The sequence below is a fragment of the Salvelinus alpinus genome, chromosome 7 (genome assembly GCF_045679555.1).
Source record: "Salvelinus alpinus chromosome 7, SLU_Salpinus.1, whole genome shotgun sequence".
NCBI lineage: Eukaryota > Metazoa > Chordata > Actinopteri > Salmoniformes > Salmonidae > Salvelinus > Salvelinus alpinus.
This window is the reverse complement of record NC_092092.1, coordinates 58716303-58732240: the sequence shown is the minus strand read 5'-3', so window position 1 is coordinate 58732240 and position 15938 is coordinate 58716303. Positions and strand designations below refer to the sequence as shown.

The 15938-nt window shown below is 40.5% G+C and overlaps 1 protein-coding gene across 1 annotated transcript; it reads right to left on the bottom strand.

The window, feature by feature from the left end:
- Nucleotides 1–2257: 2257 nt before the first annotated feature.
- On the bottom strand, nt 2258–14036 carry LOC139581340 (lipid droplet-regulating VLDL assembly factor AUP1-like). Its single transcript, XM_071410985.1, has 12 exons — nt 13800–14036; nt 13217–13354; nt 12582–12732; nt 12209–12393; nt 8585–8657; nt 8042–8115; nt 4846–4912; nt 4494–4599; nt 4226–4363; nt 3607–3755; nt 2886–2974; nt 2258–2742 (listed from the first exon to the last, which is right to left on the bottom strand). Exons 1-12 carry the CDS (start codon nt 13838–13840, stop codon nt 2697–2699), a joined length of 1257 nt encoding a protein of 418 aa, XP_071267086.1. The 5' UTR covers nt 13841–14036; the 3' UTR covers nt 2258–2696.
- Nucleotides 14037–15938: the final 1902 nt, after the last annotated feature.

Below are 15938 nucleotides of genomic sequence, written 5' to 3'. Positions count from 1 at the left end.
TACATGCAATCTTCAAGACAGTCTTCTAATTTATAAAAGTTATAAATCACTTGTCATTGTTCACGTTAAAAGGTTCCACATCATATCAGTTATTTTTTAAAGTCTGCAACATTAACCAAACCATTGTCAGGCTGAAATCTCAGATAGACCTACTTGAATAACACTTTTATTTGTATCATGAAATCCTCCCTCACCTCTACCTTGATGAGATACAGTACCAGTGAAAAAAATTGGACACCTACTCATTCAAGGGTTTTTCTTTATTTTGACTATTGTCTACATAGAACAATAGTGAAGACATCAAAACTATGAAATAACACATAAAAAAATGTTCATGAAATTTGCCACTCTTTGCCTTGACAGCTTTGCACACTCCTGGCATTCTCTCAACCAGCTTCGCCTGGAATGCTTTTCCAACCGTCTTGAAGAGTTCCAACATATGCTGAGCACTTGTTGGCTGCTTTTCCTTCACTTTGCGGTCCAACTCATCGCAAACCATCTCAATTGGGTTGAGGTCAGGTGATCGAGGAGGCCAGGTCATCTGATGCAGCACTCCATCACTCTCCTTCTTGGTCAAATAGCCTTTACACAGCCTGGAGGTGTGTTGGGTCATTGTCCTGTTGAAAAACAAATTATAGTCCCACTAAGTGCAAACCAGATGGGATGGTGTATCTCTGCAGAATGCTGTGGTAGCCATGAGGGTTAAGTGTGCTGAGTGTCACCAGCAAAGCACCCCCACACCTCCTCCTCCATTCTTCACGGTGGGAACTACACATGTGGAGATCCTCCGTTCACCTACTCCGAGTCTCACAAAGACACGGCAGTTTGAATTAAAATCTCAAATTTGGACTCATCAGACCAAAGGACAGATTTCCACCGGTCTAATGTCCATTGCTCGTGTTTCTTGGCTCAAACAAATCTTTTCTTCTTATTGGTGTACTTTAGTAGTGGTTTCTTTGCAGCAATTCGACCATGAAAGCCTGATTCACGCAGTCTCCTCTGAACAGTTGATTTTGAGATGTGTCTGTTACTTGAACTGTGTGAAGCATTAATTTGGGCTGCAATTTCTGAGGCTGGTAACTCTAATGACCTTCTCCTCTGCAGCAGAGGTAACTCTGGGTCTTCCTTTCCTGTGGCGGTCCTCATGAGAGGCAGTTTCATCATAGCGCTTGATGGTTTTTGCAACTACACTTTCAAAGTTACTGACATTATCCGCATTGACTGACCTTCATGTCTTAAAGTAATGATGGACTGTCGTTTCTCTTTGCTTATTTGAGCTGTTCTTGCCATAATATAGACTTGGTCTTTTACCAAATAGGGCTATCTTCTGTTTCCCACCCCTACCTTGTCACAACACAATTGATTGGCTCAAATGCATTAAGGAAAGAAATTCCACACATGAACAAGGAACACCTGTTAATTGAAATGCATTCCAGGTGACTACCTCAAGAAGCTGGTTGAGTAGAATGCCAAGAGTGTGCAAAGCTGTTATCAAGGCAAAGGGTGACTACTTTAAATCTCAAATATATTTGGATTTGTTTAACACTTTTTTGGTTACTACATGGGTCCATATGTGTTATTTCATAGTTTTGACATCTTCACAATTATTCTACAACACAGAAAAAATAAAGAAAATCCCTTGAATGAGTAGGTGTGTCCAAACTACACGACATGATACTGCCGCGGTGCCAGACCCATAACAGAGCAGATGTCTGTCGGTGACGTATTGTGTTAGTGGCCTACTTCCCAAAGAACTGTAGGAGAGCGAATCAGAACAGCTGAAGGGGGTCTCGGGCCTATGATCCTGCTGTATAGACGCTAATGATACACTCCCTGCACCACAAAACCCTGGGCCTCAGGGCAGGAGCAGTAGGACACTCATAGGCCACGCCTACACAAGTATAACTCCTCATTCTCATTATCTCATATTGTTTCATCTGACTATTAAACATTTGTAAGCAACCCTTTATTTGTAGATGCTCTACAGACTATGAGTAACATTTCAACTATTCACTTTACTCTAGCTCTAATCTTAAACCTTATTCTAAACCTTACCCTAAGCTTTGCAAGCAGCTGCTTAACAGATAGTTTGTTAAAGTTGGGTTTCTGACTTGACAATCCCCAACAGTTATACACATGTATTTACTCTCTCGTAGAATTGGATTTTATGACTTAATCCTGCTTAGCACTAATTGAGTCATGCCAGGGTAAATCCAAAGAGGAGTAGTGTAATTGTGATTCTAGCCAAGACAATCTCTTGCATTTATAAATTATGAACTTTATTAACTTTAGAAGGTTCATACTGCAGAAACAAGTACTGTTGAATTATAATGAACCTAAGAGCTGATGTGGCTTCTCTGAAAGCAGAGCAAGATGGACTTTGTTTCATCATAACCTCTGCCATTATAAAAAATAATGAGATGTTTTATGGTCACTGGGTCTTAATACAAATTGTTATCAAAATAATATTTTTTGCTGGGAGAAAGAATTAAAAATACACATGCATGATTTCCATGCAAGCAAATATAAAATAAAAAAATCCATTGAAGTCTTCAGAAGGTTTTCCTCCGGTATGTGTGGCTCAACAAAAACCCTCTGTTCAACTCTCCATACACTCCTGTACAATTATTGTCTGTACAATTATTTGATTTTAACAACCATCATTCCTAACACATTTCCCAGCGATCAGATCTTGTTCAGAGGTTGTCGTCCTGCTCCAGTCCATGCTTCTCTATGTAGCGTCTAGAGGAAAGGAAGGCGGAACAACTAACAGAGTTGACAGGTGGACAACAACGACGAGTATAAAATGTAGGGCCAAATATGTCAATTCTATGGGTGGGTGAAATTAAAATCAATCCAAGACTGAATTGCAGCTTTGATCTCACCTTCTTGCAAACTCATACAAGGCCTCCTTCCTCTCTTGTAGGGACATGTGTCGGTCTACTGGCAATTTCCCAAAAGACTTGGCAGCAGGCTATGGGTCAAAAATCAACAAAATCTGACTATACAGCAAGCTCCTGATGAATAGAATAGTGTAGCAAGATGGTACCTCAATTACTTTGCTGGCAAGGTAATATACACTGAATGTACAAAAACATTAGGAACACCTTCCCAATATTGAGTTGCAACCCCTTTTGTCCTCAGAACAGCCTCAATTCATCAGGGCATGGACTCTACTTGGTGTTGAATGCGTTCCACAGGGATGCTGGCCCATGTTGACTCCAATGCTTCCTACAGTTGTGTCAAGTTGGCTGGATGTCCTTTGGGTGGTGGACCATTCTTGATACACAGGAAACTGTTGAGCGTGAAAAACCCAGGAGTGCTGCAGTTCTTGACACACTCAAACCGGTGCGCCTGGCACCTACTACCATACCCCATTTAAATGCACTTAAACATTTTGTCTTGCCCATTCACCCTCTAAATGGCACACATACACAATCCACATCTCAATTGTCTCAAGGCTTAAAAATCCTTCTTAATCTGTCTCCTCCCTTTCATCTACACCTGTTCAGTCTATGTCATGGAAAGAGCAGGTGTTCCTAATGTTTTGTACACTCAGTGTAGACTACCAGTAGACTTAAGACATCATTTAGATGATTGGCAGACCTTAATGGTGGGAGCAGGTGCAGCTGAAAAGGAGAGGGACCTCCAGGATGGGCCTGGTGCAGATGTGGCTCCGCCTGTGGCCTCCAATGGAAACTCCTCAGTGCTCTCCAGCAGGTTAGTGATAGTGGTGTCCACGCAGTTGGTTTGCACTGTAAAAAGGGTAAGGGAAAAGGTTTGGGAAACGCTGCATGCTACTGTGCCTTTTTCTCCCATTGATCCTAATGCAAACTCCATTGGTAACACTTTACTTGAAACCCAGTGTCATAACATATTACGACAGTAATAACCATGTCATAACAGCTGACAACCTGTCAAAATGGTCATAACACTGTCATAAGCCATATATTTATACCGGCTGTGACATATATTGCACTATTTTATGGCTTGTTATGACACCTAAATCAGAGTGTAAATACCCACAAAACCAACCACTAGTTATTTCATATTTTAAACAGGTTGACCTTGTCATAACGTGTTATAGCACTGGTTTCAAGTCAAGTATTACCACTCCATTTCAATGAAATGCACATGCGACTTGAATTGGTGCACTGCTCGTCACCATTTCAAATTCTCTGTCACTGCACTGGAAATGCAAAGCGGAAATGAAGGATTGGCGTACCCAGGTCTCTGGTGATGACGCCGAGGGGGATGTCAGGCAGAACCTCCTTCACCTGCTGGGCCATCCTGCTGATCCTGAGCTCCTCCACCCCAGAGCTGCGGACCATGAAGCCCAGAGGACGTGGTCTGGCACCCAAATCTGGACACAGACAGCAGCAAATACACACCATCACTGACGGTCCCAACCACCTCCAAGTGAGCATAACTTGCACCAAGACCATGCTGTAAGAGGGGCTTTGTCAGGGAATGTTTCTCCAGGGCTCTCTTACTTGAGGTTGTGGTGTGCGGTGCAACGTGCCGTTTCCTTTTCACGTGCTCGGCTTTGTCTGCTTTGGTAATCTGTGTTGAGACCACGCCGAGCTCGGTGGCTAGGAGCTGAAAATGGACGGCGCAAAGACCAATCAGAGGACAATCGAATAACCACTCGCTTAAGTGTTCCATATCTTTGAGAATTTTGTAATATCACAAGCTCAGAGCCTGGAATTGAGTGCTTTACGGCAGTCAATGTGATAACTTGCAATATGCACCATCCTTCAATAAGATACATACTGGTTTTGTTTGAGACAATGTGGGCATTAGGGAACAGAAGGCGTTGCAGAACAAGTGTGTAAGGTTTTATACCCCTTGGATTTTGTTGGCAAACTCTTGAAGGGATTCTTCATCTTGCCTCGACACAGGGGGGAGCCATCTGTGAAAGTAAACGAAACAGGATCTCTACAAGCTTTGTGAGCAGTGATAAACTTAAACTTGCCTCTTGATGTAAACTTGCTTCTACCTCTAATCAAGCTGGTTGAAAAGTTATGACAACACAGTCGCTAGTGAAAGTCTACATACCGCTTGCAGTCTTCACATTTTGCTGACTTAAAATTAAATAAGAGAGTTAATTGGATTTCTTTGCTACCGATCTACACAACCTACTCCACATTTTCAAAGTCAAATTTTTTTTATAGAAAATGTTCCTAATTAATAAAAAATAAAAATAAAGATTGATTGCGTTCATCTTCACCCGCTCCAGAGTTAATACTTGGTGGAAGCACCTTTGGCAGCCATTACAGCTGTGAATAATTTTGAATCAGATTCTACCAACCTTGCACCACCTTTGGGCAACGTAAAGCCATTGTTTTTGTCAAAATTGCTCAAGCTAAGTAAATAAGGTTGGGAATCATTGATGGACAGTAATATTCTAACCTTGTCTCTGACTTTCAAGCAGATTTCAGTCAGGACTGAGAATGGACCATTCAGGATCACTGGACACATATTGGTCTATACCAGGGTTACGTTTTCAGAAGACTACGACAGGGTTTCCTTTAACTTTTTATTTGGCCTTTGTCACTTTCATATTTATTTTGATCCTGACAAACTCCCCAGTCCCTGCCGGTGACAAGCGTACCCATAACATGATGCTGCCAATACTTTAAAATACAGAAGATTGCATTCACCCCACATTAGTGGCCTTTTAAAAAATCCACTCCAAATCATCCATTCTGTTTGCAACACGGCCATTAAGTAATACTGCAATACAACACGGCAAATAAATTGGCCATTTAGGGACTGGGGAGTTTGTCAGGATCAAAATAAATATGAAAAGGAGCATACCCAGGAGCAAAGCAGTTTTGTTTTTCAGTGGGACAATTACACGTTAATGCCAAAGACGCACCAGAATGGCTTCAAGAGATGTTGAGTGTTCCTGAGTCGTCAAGTCTCAGTCCTGACTTAAATGTGCATGCAAATCAGAGACAAGGTTTGAAAATTGCTTTCTATCAATGACTCCCAACCAAACTGAGCTCGAGACATTTTGACCAAATTTTTCATACCTCTTGACTTATTCCACATTTTGTTGTGTTACAGCCTGAATTCAAAATGGATATATTACATTTTTTCTCTCTCAACCATCTACACACAATACCCCATGACAGTGAAAACATATGTTTTTAGAAATGTTAGCACATTTATTGAAAATTAAATACAGGAATTCACACACCTGAGTCAATACATGTTAGAGTCACCTTTGGCAGTGATTACAGCTGTGAGTCTTTCTGGGTAAGTCTCTAAGATCTTTGCACACCTAGATTGTACAATATTGGCACATTATTATTATTTCTGTCAAATTGGTTATTGATCATTGCTGGACAACCATTTTCAGGTCTTGCCATAGCTTTTCAAGGTGATTTAAGTCAAAACTAACCCGGCCACTCAGGAACAGTCACCGTCTTCTTGGTAAGCAACTCCAGTGTAGATTTGGAGTTGTGTTTTAGGTTATTGTCCTGCGGAAAGGTAAATTAATATCCCAGTGTCTGGTGGAAAGCAGACTGAAGTAGGTTTTCATCTAGGATTTAGCCTGTGCTTAGCTCCATTCCGTTTATTTTTTTAACCTGAAAAACTACCTAGTCCATTACGATTACAAGCATACCCATAACATGATGCATCTACTGTACCATTATGCTTAAATATGGAGAGTGGTACTTTTTTTTTATTGGATTTTCCCCAAACATAACACTTTGAATTCCGGACAGAAAGTTACTTGCTTTGCCACATTTTAAGGCAAAATTAGTTTAGTGCCTTGTTGCAAAGAGGATGGATGTTTTGGAATATTTTTATTCTGTACAGGCTTCCTTCTTTTCACTCTGTCATTTAGGCTAGTATTGTAGAGTAACTACAATGTTGTTGATCCATCCTCAGTTCTCCTATCAAAGCCATTAAAGTGTGTAACTGTTTAGTTACCATCGGCCTTCCTGAGGGGTTTCCTTCGTCTCCGGAAACTGAGTTCGGAAGGACGCCTGTATCTTTGTGGTGACTGGGTGTACAGATCAATAATAATTTGTTCTTAACTGACTTGCTTTTTATTTTTTTTATTTTTATAAATACACCATCCGAAGTGTAATTAATAACTTCACAATGGTCAAAGGGATATTCAATGTGTGCTTTTTCATTTTTACCCATCTACCAATACATGCTCTTCTTAGCGAGGCCTCCCTGATCTTTGTGGTCGAATTTGTGTTTGAAATTCACTTCTTGACTGAGGGACCTTACAGATAATTGTATGTGTAGGGTACAGAGATGAGGTACTCATTCAAAAATCATGTTAAACACGTTTATTGCACACAGAATGAGTCCATGCAACTTATGTGACTTGTTATGCACAGTTTTACTCATGAACTTATGTAGGCTTGCTATAACAAAGGGGTTGAAGCTAATTTTTTTATACCCATCTACCAATAGGTGCACTTCTTTGCGAGGCACACCTTGGTGTTTGTGGTTGAATCCGTGTTTGAAATTCACCGTTTGTCTGAGGGACCTTACAGATAATTGTATGTGTGTGGGTACAGAGATGAGGTAGTCATTCAAAAACAGTACTGTATGTTGACCTAAGGGTTGTGCAAAGTTGGTAGAATCTTATTGAATATGATTCACAGCTATAAAGGCTGTCAAAGGTGTTTCCACCAAGTATTAACTCTGGGGGGGTGAAGACATATCCAATTTTTTTTATTATTTCATTTGGGAAATTTGGAGTAGGATGTTTAGATCTGTAGGGGAAAAAACAATCCCTTAAGATTTCATTTTAAGGCAGCAAAATGTGAAGTGTTTAGACTTTCACTAGGAACTGTTCTGCTGACGCTGACTAAACATTAACTCTGAAATGGCAAGAGCGTCACATATCTAGGACAAACCACTGCAAATTCGAAGGGAATTTCCCAATGAGTAATGGAGTGGACTTTAAGGACAAACAAAAGTTGTCAAATATCAATTCTATACTATTACAAGGTCCAACCAGAACCCGGACAATGACAAGTAGTAATAGGTAGTAATTATTTAGTACCTTACATGGTACACTGTACACGGGACGAAAAAGGTCCACAACAGTTCTGTCAGCCAGAAGGAGTCTGGCATGCTCTGGAGAAAGAGGAACAAACTACATTAGCGCTTTCATTACAGGAAATCCTCTGCATGTGTCTGACAGAAATATGTTAAGACTGACAGTGACAAATCAAGTGCACAAAAACATATTTAGTCTACCAGCGGTGTGCAAAACAATTTTACAGGTCTTCCTATGGACTGTTGGACGAAATGATGGCTTGATCAACTCTAATATATGAGTGGTGTCTCGGAAATAATGTCACAGTTTCTTAGAATTTCTATAAAAATGTCATGTTTAGTGTGGAACTTGCTCCTCCCATTTAAATGCACACCCACTCATCTACCATATATTACGAGTCTACTCAACAAGACTGAATAAATAACAGTTGTCGTCCCTTGAAAGCCCAACTCTTTAAACAAAAACTTTCACCAAATGTATATTGCTAAATATGCCACATTTCTTTTAAAATATGACAAAGAGGCAGTTTAGTTTTGATCGTATTACCAGAGCTAGAAATGGTCTCTTCACTTGCAAGGCCACAGGCTGAATGGAATCAGTCAAGGAGAAAGGCCAGGAGCTGAGGGAGAGAAAACAGGTTGATTTGCTCAGTAGCTCTTAGCACCAGTAATACATGGGCAGTACAGGGGTAGCCTATAGCAGTGTTGGCATTCTGCTCAGGACAGATTCTCCTCTAACCACCTGCTAATAAATCACTAACCATTTAAGTTGCTAATAGCAATAGTTCTCTGTCCTACTGGTGAAAACTATACAAATGTATTTGTATATATATATATATACACATATTTTTTTAACATTCAGCATCACTATGTCAAGGGAAATTTAGTATTCTTTGTAACAAAGATATCTACAAATATTTCAAGATGTTGTTTCCCTGGAAATAATCAGAATTAATGTAAACATAACAGTTTAAAAAAGTTATTCTCTTGGCACAACTTACCCCTGGTGTGGGGTAAGCTGAGCATAGGGACAGGGTATGTTGAGCCACCTTGGAGTAAGTGGGTGATTGTGTCCTGTGACAATGGGTGATGGTGCTGGTTGGTCAAAGTTGAATTCATGGAATGGGGGTGTGGTATATTGTATATCTTAAATGTATGCCTACATTCAGATATAGAGCTCTCTGTTCAATATCACTTATCCTTCCAGTTCTTGACCAGTTGTCTGGGACAGGTATGTTGTTTCGATGTGCCAATTTGTAGGCTAGTTCTTTGCATTTGAAGCTACTAAGACCATGAAACTGATCCGCAAGATTCTTGATATGTTTAGCAAGCTCAGACTCCATGTCATCAGATAAGACCTTGTGTTCCTGTGCTACTCTGTCATAGCCTCTCTTTCACACAGGTACATGTTTGTTTTCTTTTTTGTCAATGCATCCCTTTACTGTCAATTCAGTCTATTTGTTCATCCTTTGCTACTGCTTGAATGGACTTCTTCCCTTCTCTCACTTCCTTGGCTGCACTCTCAAGAACCTCAAGGGGGGCTAGACTCCCGCTTGTTTTACATTTGTATACACGGGGCATGATGATTTCTGCTCTGTAACAATAAAAATACAATTTCTTGAGTTCATATGCATGACACATTGCAAAAATATTATGCATATAACTGACAAAATGTAATCATCATTTTTATGGGGTATGGTAGCCATTGGCTCACCGTACCCCAAGTCAAAAATGTTGACTATATTAGCCCACAAAAAGGTACAAGGATGTTCTTTCATGCTAGGTTTAGGACCTCATATTGTAGCTTATAGAGACCCTATGCCTTGATGATGACTCCCAGTTCCATTACATAACACATAAAAGTAATTGGACGAAGGCGTCTTCTGCACAGGGGATTTTTGTTAAGAGCTCCGGCGCTCGGTCTGAACATTAACACGCATTGCTTGTGGTACGGTTTAAGAAGCATAAGGACCATATCTTTCATATAAGCTAGAACTAATTTTCTAAAAACAAAAAGGTACAAACTGATACACACCTTTTTTATGGTTAGTGTTCCCGCAAGGCCATATGTCCATGTTACAGTGCTTGTTTACGGAAAACAGAGGAGACCACCTGTGTTAATTAGCGTGCTCCAAAAGCCTGTGTGTAAGCATAACTCTGGAAGTGTAGTGGAAGTGTAGTTGTCTGATGGAGGAACCCATAGCTGTATGGAGCAGGTCAAAACTACTACAGTTTATCTACAAAGGGTCATATGTTTAGAAAGCCGTATCGCAAGCAATGATTATTGACATTTCTAAACGTTAAAACACAGCGTGGGGATTGTAGTTTACATGAGCCAGTCGTGGGCGAAGCTAACCTCTGAGAACTGTAGGGAGAAGGCAGAATGCAGAATGCCGCCTAGAGTTTGAATGCTAGTAGAGACCCCAACTGATGTATAAATCAATCTTAAAACAATCTACTTTGCTTTAGATTAGGGGTGCATATCTGTCAATTTTGCTGCCGACTATCCGACCCTCATTAACCGGCCAAATAACAGTAAATAAAAATTCCTAAAAACAGTAAAATTGCGTAACCAACAGAAATTATTATGTATGCATACAAGAAGTTAACATGTTTCATTAAGAGTGCACCTAATGCGAGTGGTTCCATGTGACAGAGATTAAAATCTTGGCCACAAATTTAGAAAGAAGGGGAATCTAATAGCAACAACTGGGATGAGTTGCTAATATGACTAGGACTGTTTTTTTGGTTCCGGAGAATGAAGGAAAGTTGATATGAAAACCAACAGGAGAGAAATGCTGGTTAATGGCATGAGGAATTCTATTAAATAATTGCCACCACGTTTCTACGGTTGGATTTTCACTAGGCTAATTTGAAGCAACGTAAGATATACCTCATTTACAGTAAAGTAAAACGTTCAGTAAAACGTTTTAAACAATTGTACTGCCTCAAGCTCACAATAACCTGTACTGCCTCAAGCTCACAATAACCTGTACTGCCTCAAGCTCACAATAACCTGTACTGCCTCAAGCGCACAATACAAAGTGGTGGGTGACACGCTGATAGCCTGCCTACTGTTGACTATAGTCTTTGCACTCGAATGGCAAATGGGAGACGTGCTTTAATTACGAGTTGATTGAGAAATAAAAATAGCTCTTTAAATCGTGACCATCAAAACAGTTAACATGCGATTGCATTTAGAATAGTTATTTGTTGCACAATGACTGGGCTTCCAAAAGCACATTTCACTCCAGTAGCCTACAGGCTTTATGAGGAGCTACTCTCGTGCTGTCTGACAGATGGTAGGCTATTCCGCTCTTCAAACTAGGCTCTGTACGCGTGTGATAAATAACATACATGACGACTAACGAAAACACACACACGCCGATTTAATTCCACCAATGAAAATACACACGCCGATTTAATTCCACTAAATAATGCAAATGAACCTATAGACCGATAAGCATGACCGGTCAAATGTATTTTCGGCGGCTAACCAATTAACACAGTGTTTCCCAAACTTGATCTTTGGGACCCCATGGGGTTCATGTTTAGTTGTTTGTGCTAACACTACACAGCTGATTCACATCAAAGCTTGATGATTAGTTTATTATTTGAATCAGCTGTGTAGTGTTAGGGCAAAAGCCAAAATGTGCACCGCTTGGGGTCCAGAGGACCGGGTTTGGAAAACCCTGAATTAACGGTTAACAGTTAACATCAATCACTTAAACACAAGCATCATGAAACCTATAACTTAAATTAATTGGACTTTATGAAAATGTGTTTTTTGGACCAAACTTGCTTACGACTTTCCCCATGTGGCTTCTTCCTTCACAGACTCAATGAAATGATGACCTCGTCCTAAATATTTTGGTCACATTATTCATTTTGTGTATGGTTTCCTAGAAGCAAAGGGTGGCTCAACTAACCCTTAGGCTCAACTTACCCCACTCTCCCCTATACAAAGAGAGCAGATATAATCAAATACAAAAAAACTTTGTCTTATGCATAGGATAAACCCCATAGAAAGCACTGATATGCACACGATGCTTTAAGCAGCATGTGGGGCAGTGATACTCTTGGTTTGAAGAAACCAACTTCAAAAACAAATAGTGACAGACAGAACTCAATACTCTTGAGGACAGGAAAAATGCAGTGTATTGTGGCTCACCTGAACTTGAGCAGGCCAGAGCGCCCATTGGTTGTGTCCTCCTCAGGGAAGAGGAGCAGGGGCAGAGTTCCTGGAGAGGAGCAGTATCTCCTGAGGGACTCCATCTCATCCTGGCCCGATACGGCACCCAGCTCCATGAAACCTCTGGCCCAACACACGAAGCCAGCAGAGTCCTCCAGCATGGGCTGAGCAGAGGAGCAGACAGGTCACATGACATGGTCAAAATAAATAAACACTGGTTGATGGCCAACGGTTGAGTCAATGCAGCTGCATCTCTAGACAAAGAGATCTTTGTTCAGTTGGGCAAGCACAACTCCAGGAGCTCAAAATGCAACACTATAAATAGCTTCACTTCATCAACCAAAATACTCACTGTATTGCACGAGGTCAGAAGATTGACAATGTTGTGGTCAAACTGGGTCACGTGATTGCAAATGTACAGTTTTGTGCTTTTGTCTCTTAAACGTGGGCTGTTCTGTCTCACGTGCATACCAAGGACTGAGGACATTACTCTCACAATGAATCTGGAACAGGAAGAAAGCTTTGAGTTAGATTCTGTAAGCACGAACCAGGAGAATATGTTTTGAAACTGAGAAATACTACATGAACTCTAGCACGGCAGGTAGCCTAGTGGTTAGAGCATTGGACCAGTAACTGAAAGGTTGCTGGATCGAATCCCCGAGCTGACATCTGTCGTTCTGCCCCTGAATAAGGCAGTTAACCCACTGTTCCCTGGTAGGCCATCATTGTAAATAAGATTGTTTCTTAACTGACTTGCCTAGTTAAATAAAGGTTGCATTTTAAAAAACTATTCCAAATCTGCCAAGACTTCCCACAATTGGCTCCTCCAAATTTGCACTCTTCTTCTCATATTGGGAGAAGCCAATTGTTGCAGTCTAGTCAGATGTTGGTTTTATTATAAGCAGGAAGTCAGCCCAAGGTGTATGATGACGTTATATTGCTGAGTCAACGTACAACTGCTAGTCAATAATGCAAAACTACCCTTACCTTCTAGCAAGACTGTCTGGGAGTGCACAGCTCACCAAAAACACATGTGCACCTACGAAGATTCGTAGTAACATCAAACACAGGCCAACTGGAGAGTAAAGCAATACCAGCAACAGGACCAGTCCATCGTTTGGCAACCTGTTTAAGACACAGATTTTCAGTGTGGTCATGGTCAGGCAGAATATTCCGAGTCCAACCGGACAGATTAAAAATGAGCAAGAATATAAAACAGCTAACGTCAATTGGCTAAACGTGTTAAGAATAACAGCTGAATCATGTTGCTTAGATGGCTACTAGCTAGCAAACTAATGTTACTTATTGATACTAATCAAGATACCAGCTAACTAGTTAGCTAACGTATCGTTCATAACAATACTGATATATTTTGGGGTAATTTTGCTACCTAACAAGCTAAATGGAAGGCAATAAGACTGTGACCTAGCTAGCTACTAGCCAGAGCCGATTATGATCAGCCAAGACTATGGAACATGTTTGCTATGGGAGTACTGATAAGCTAATTTAGCTAGCTGCTAGTTAGCTAACGTTACATACTTGTCCTGACAACAACACATCTTGTTCTTACCGCTGGAAGTCAAACATCTGTTCTATTCCTTGAGTTTCCATTATTTCACCTTATCTGTCGGTTGAGTAAGTTATTTACACGGGTTACGTTCCTGCATACTAGCTAGCTAATCAAACGTAAACACTAATTCCAAACGATAAAAAGGTAAAACTGGCAACAGCTCTTTAGCTCAGTTTGTAGCTGGCTAACGTGTCCAGTTAGTCTACCTTGGGCGCCATGTTGAACGCTAGAAAGAGCAGAAGAGTGACGTTTTTCCACCACTTCCGGTTCCTTCTTTTTCGTTAACGTTTGACACTCCAAAAATGGTCACCACAAGCTGGAACGAGCTAAGGAAAACAGTCACCATATTCAACTTGCTCCTGCATCGTTATTTTCATGTTTTGTGATATCTCTGGGGAGAAATGGGTGGTACACCATCTCCAGTGGTGTAAAGTACTTAAGTAAAAATACTTTAAAGTACTACTTAAGTAGTTTTTTGGGGTATCTGTACTTTACTATTTATATTTTTGACAACTTTTACTTTTACTTCACTACATTCATAAAGAAAATGATGTACTTTTTACTCCATAAATTTTCCCTGACACCCAAAAAGTACTTATTACATGTTGAATGCTTAACAGGACAGGAAAATGGTCCAATTCACCCACCCACTTATTAGGAGAACATCCCTGGTCATCCCTACTACCTCTGATCTGGCGGACTCACTAAACACACCTGCTTCATTTGTAATGATGTCTGAGTGTTGGAGTGTGCCCCTGGCTATCTGTAAATAAAAAAAATAGATAATGATGCGGTATGGTTTGCTTTATATAAAGAATTTAAAATTATTAGATTTTACTTTTGATACTTAAGTATATTTTAGCGATTACATTTATTTTTGATACTTAAGTGTATTTAAAACCAAATACTTTTAGACTTACTCAAGTAGTATTTTACTGGGTGACTTTCACTTTTACTTGAGTCATTTTCTATTAAGGTATCTTAACTTTTACTCAAGTATGACAATTGGGTACTTTTTCCACCACTGACCATCTCCGAGGGTGCTACAACGTCATGCACAACAGTGCAGTTAGCTACCTAGCTATTCCCAATTTCTGGAAGCTAGCTATTCCCAATTTCTGGAAGCTAGCTAGCTAGCCTACTTTCTATTTGCATGTCTTGACCGGATGGCTTGTTTTTCTGCCTCTTCTGTTGCTAACTATGTATTTCCTTTGTAATGACCTTTACAAAGGAAACATTTGCAGGCACAAGGTGTTCTGAACCTTAGGTTCTGCATGCAAAAACACTCTGCTGGGACAGTGACCCTGCCAATCATACCATTCTGCCTACCCCAGCTTGATCTCCAAAGTCTCCAAAACAGAGTGTACCACTGGCAGCACATGGGAAACTGTGAGGATCCAGGTAATGGCAGCTATGAGGAGGATGCACAATGTCAAAGATTGTCTATTATATTGACAAGATATTAAAGCAGGGATGGGCAACTGGGCATCTGGCCCCCTTTTGTAGGACAGCGGACCAAAAAATAAAAGTGTGTTATTTTTTTAGGGACTCAGTTGAGTATCAACTTACTATTGAGAGTTAGAATAATAGAATATACAAGGTGTAATTTCGAAATTTGGTTGCGCATCAGCAGTCACTCAATTAGCCCATGTTAGTGGTACGCAGACCCACGAGCCACTGCGGCCCCTCATGATGAGTTTCGTTTTTTGTGGCCCGCACACACATCAAAGTTTCCCATCCCTGTATTAGAGTGACCGCTCTAACAATGGAAGTACATGTCCTCAAAGATGGAAGGCAGGTGGGAGGAGGCAAAATCAGGTGGGACCATTCTAGCCAAAGAGAGGGCATATGTATGCCAGCCATATATATATATAGATAGATAGATAGAGAGAGAGAGAGGACTCATCTTTGTATCTGTACAATTATAGTGTCTGTCACAGCATGGGCAGAGCCATTGAGGCTGTCTCCATTTTAAAGTAGTACATTTTCTTCTTCATTGGCTGATTGCTCCCAATTCATAAGAATCCCCACCCAGTTGACTACTTTAAAATGGTGGAAGCCCTTGATGACAATGTCCATGTTGAAACGTCTTATTGGATATCCATGATGAGATCTCTATCTCTATGACAACAGGCAAAA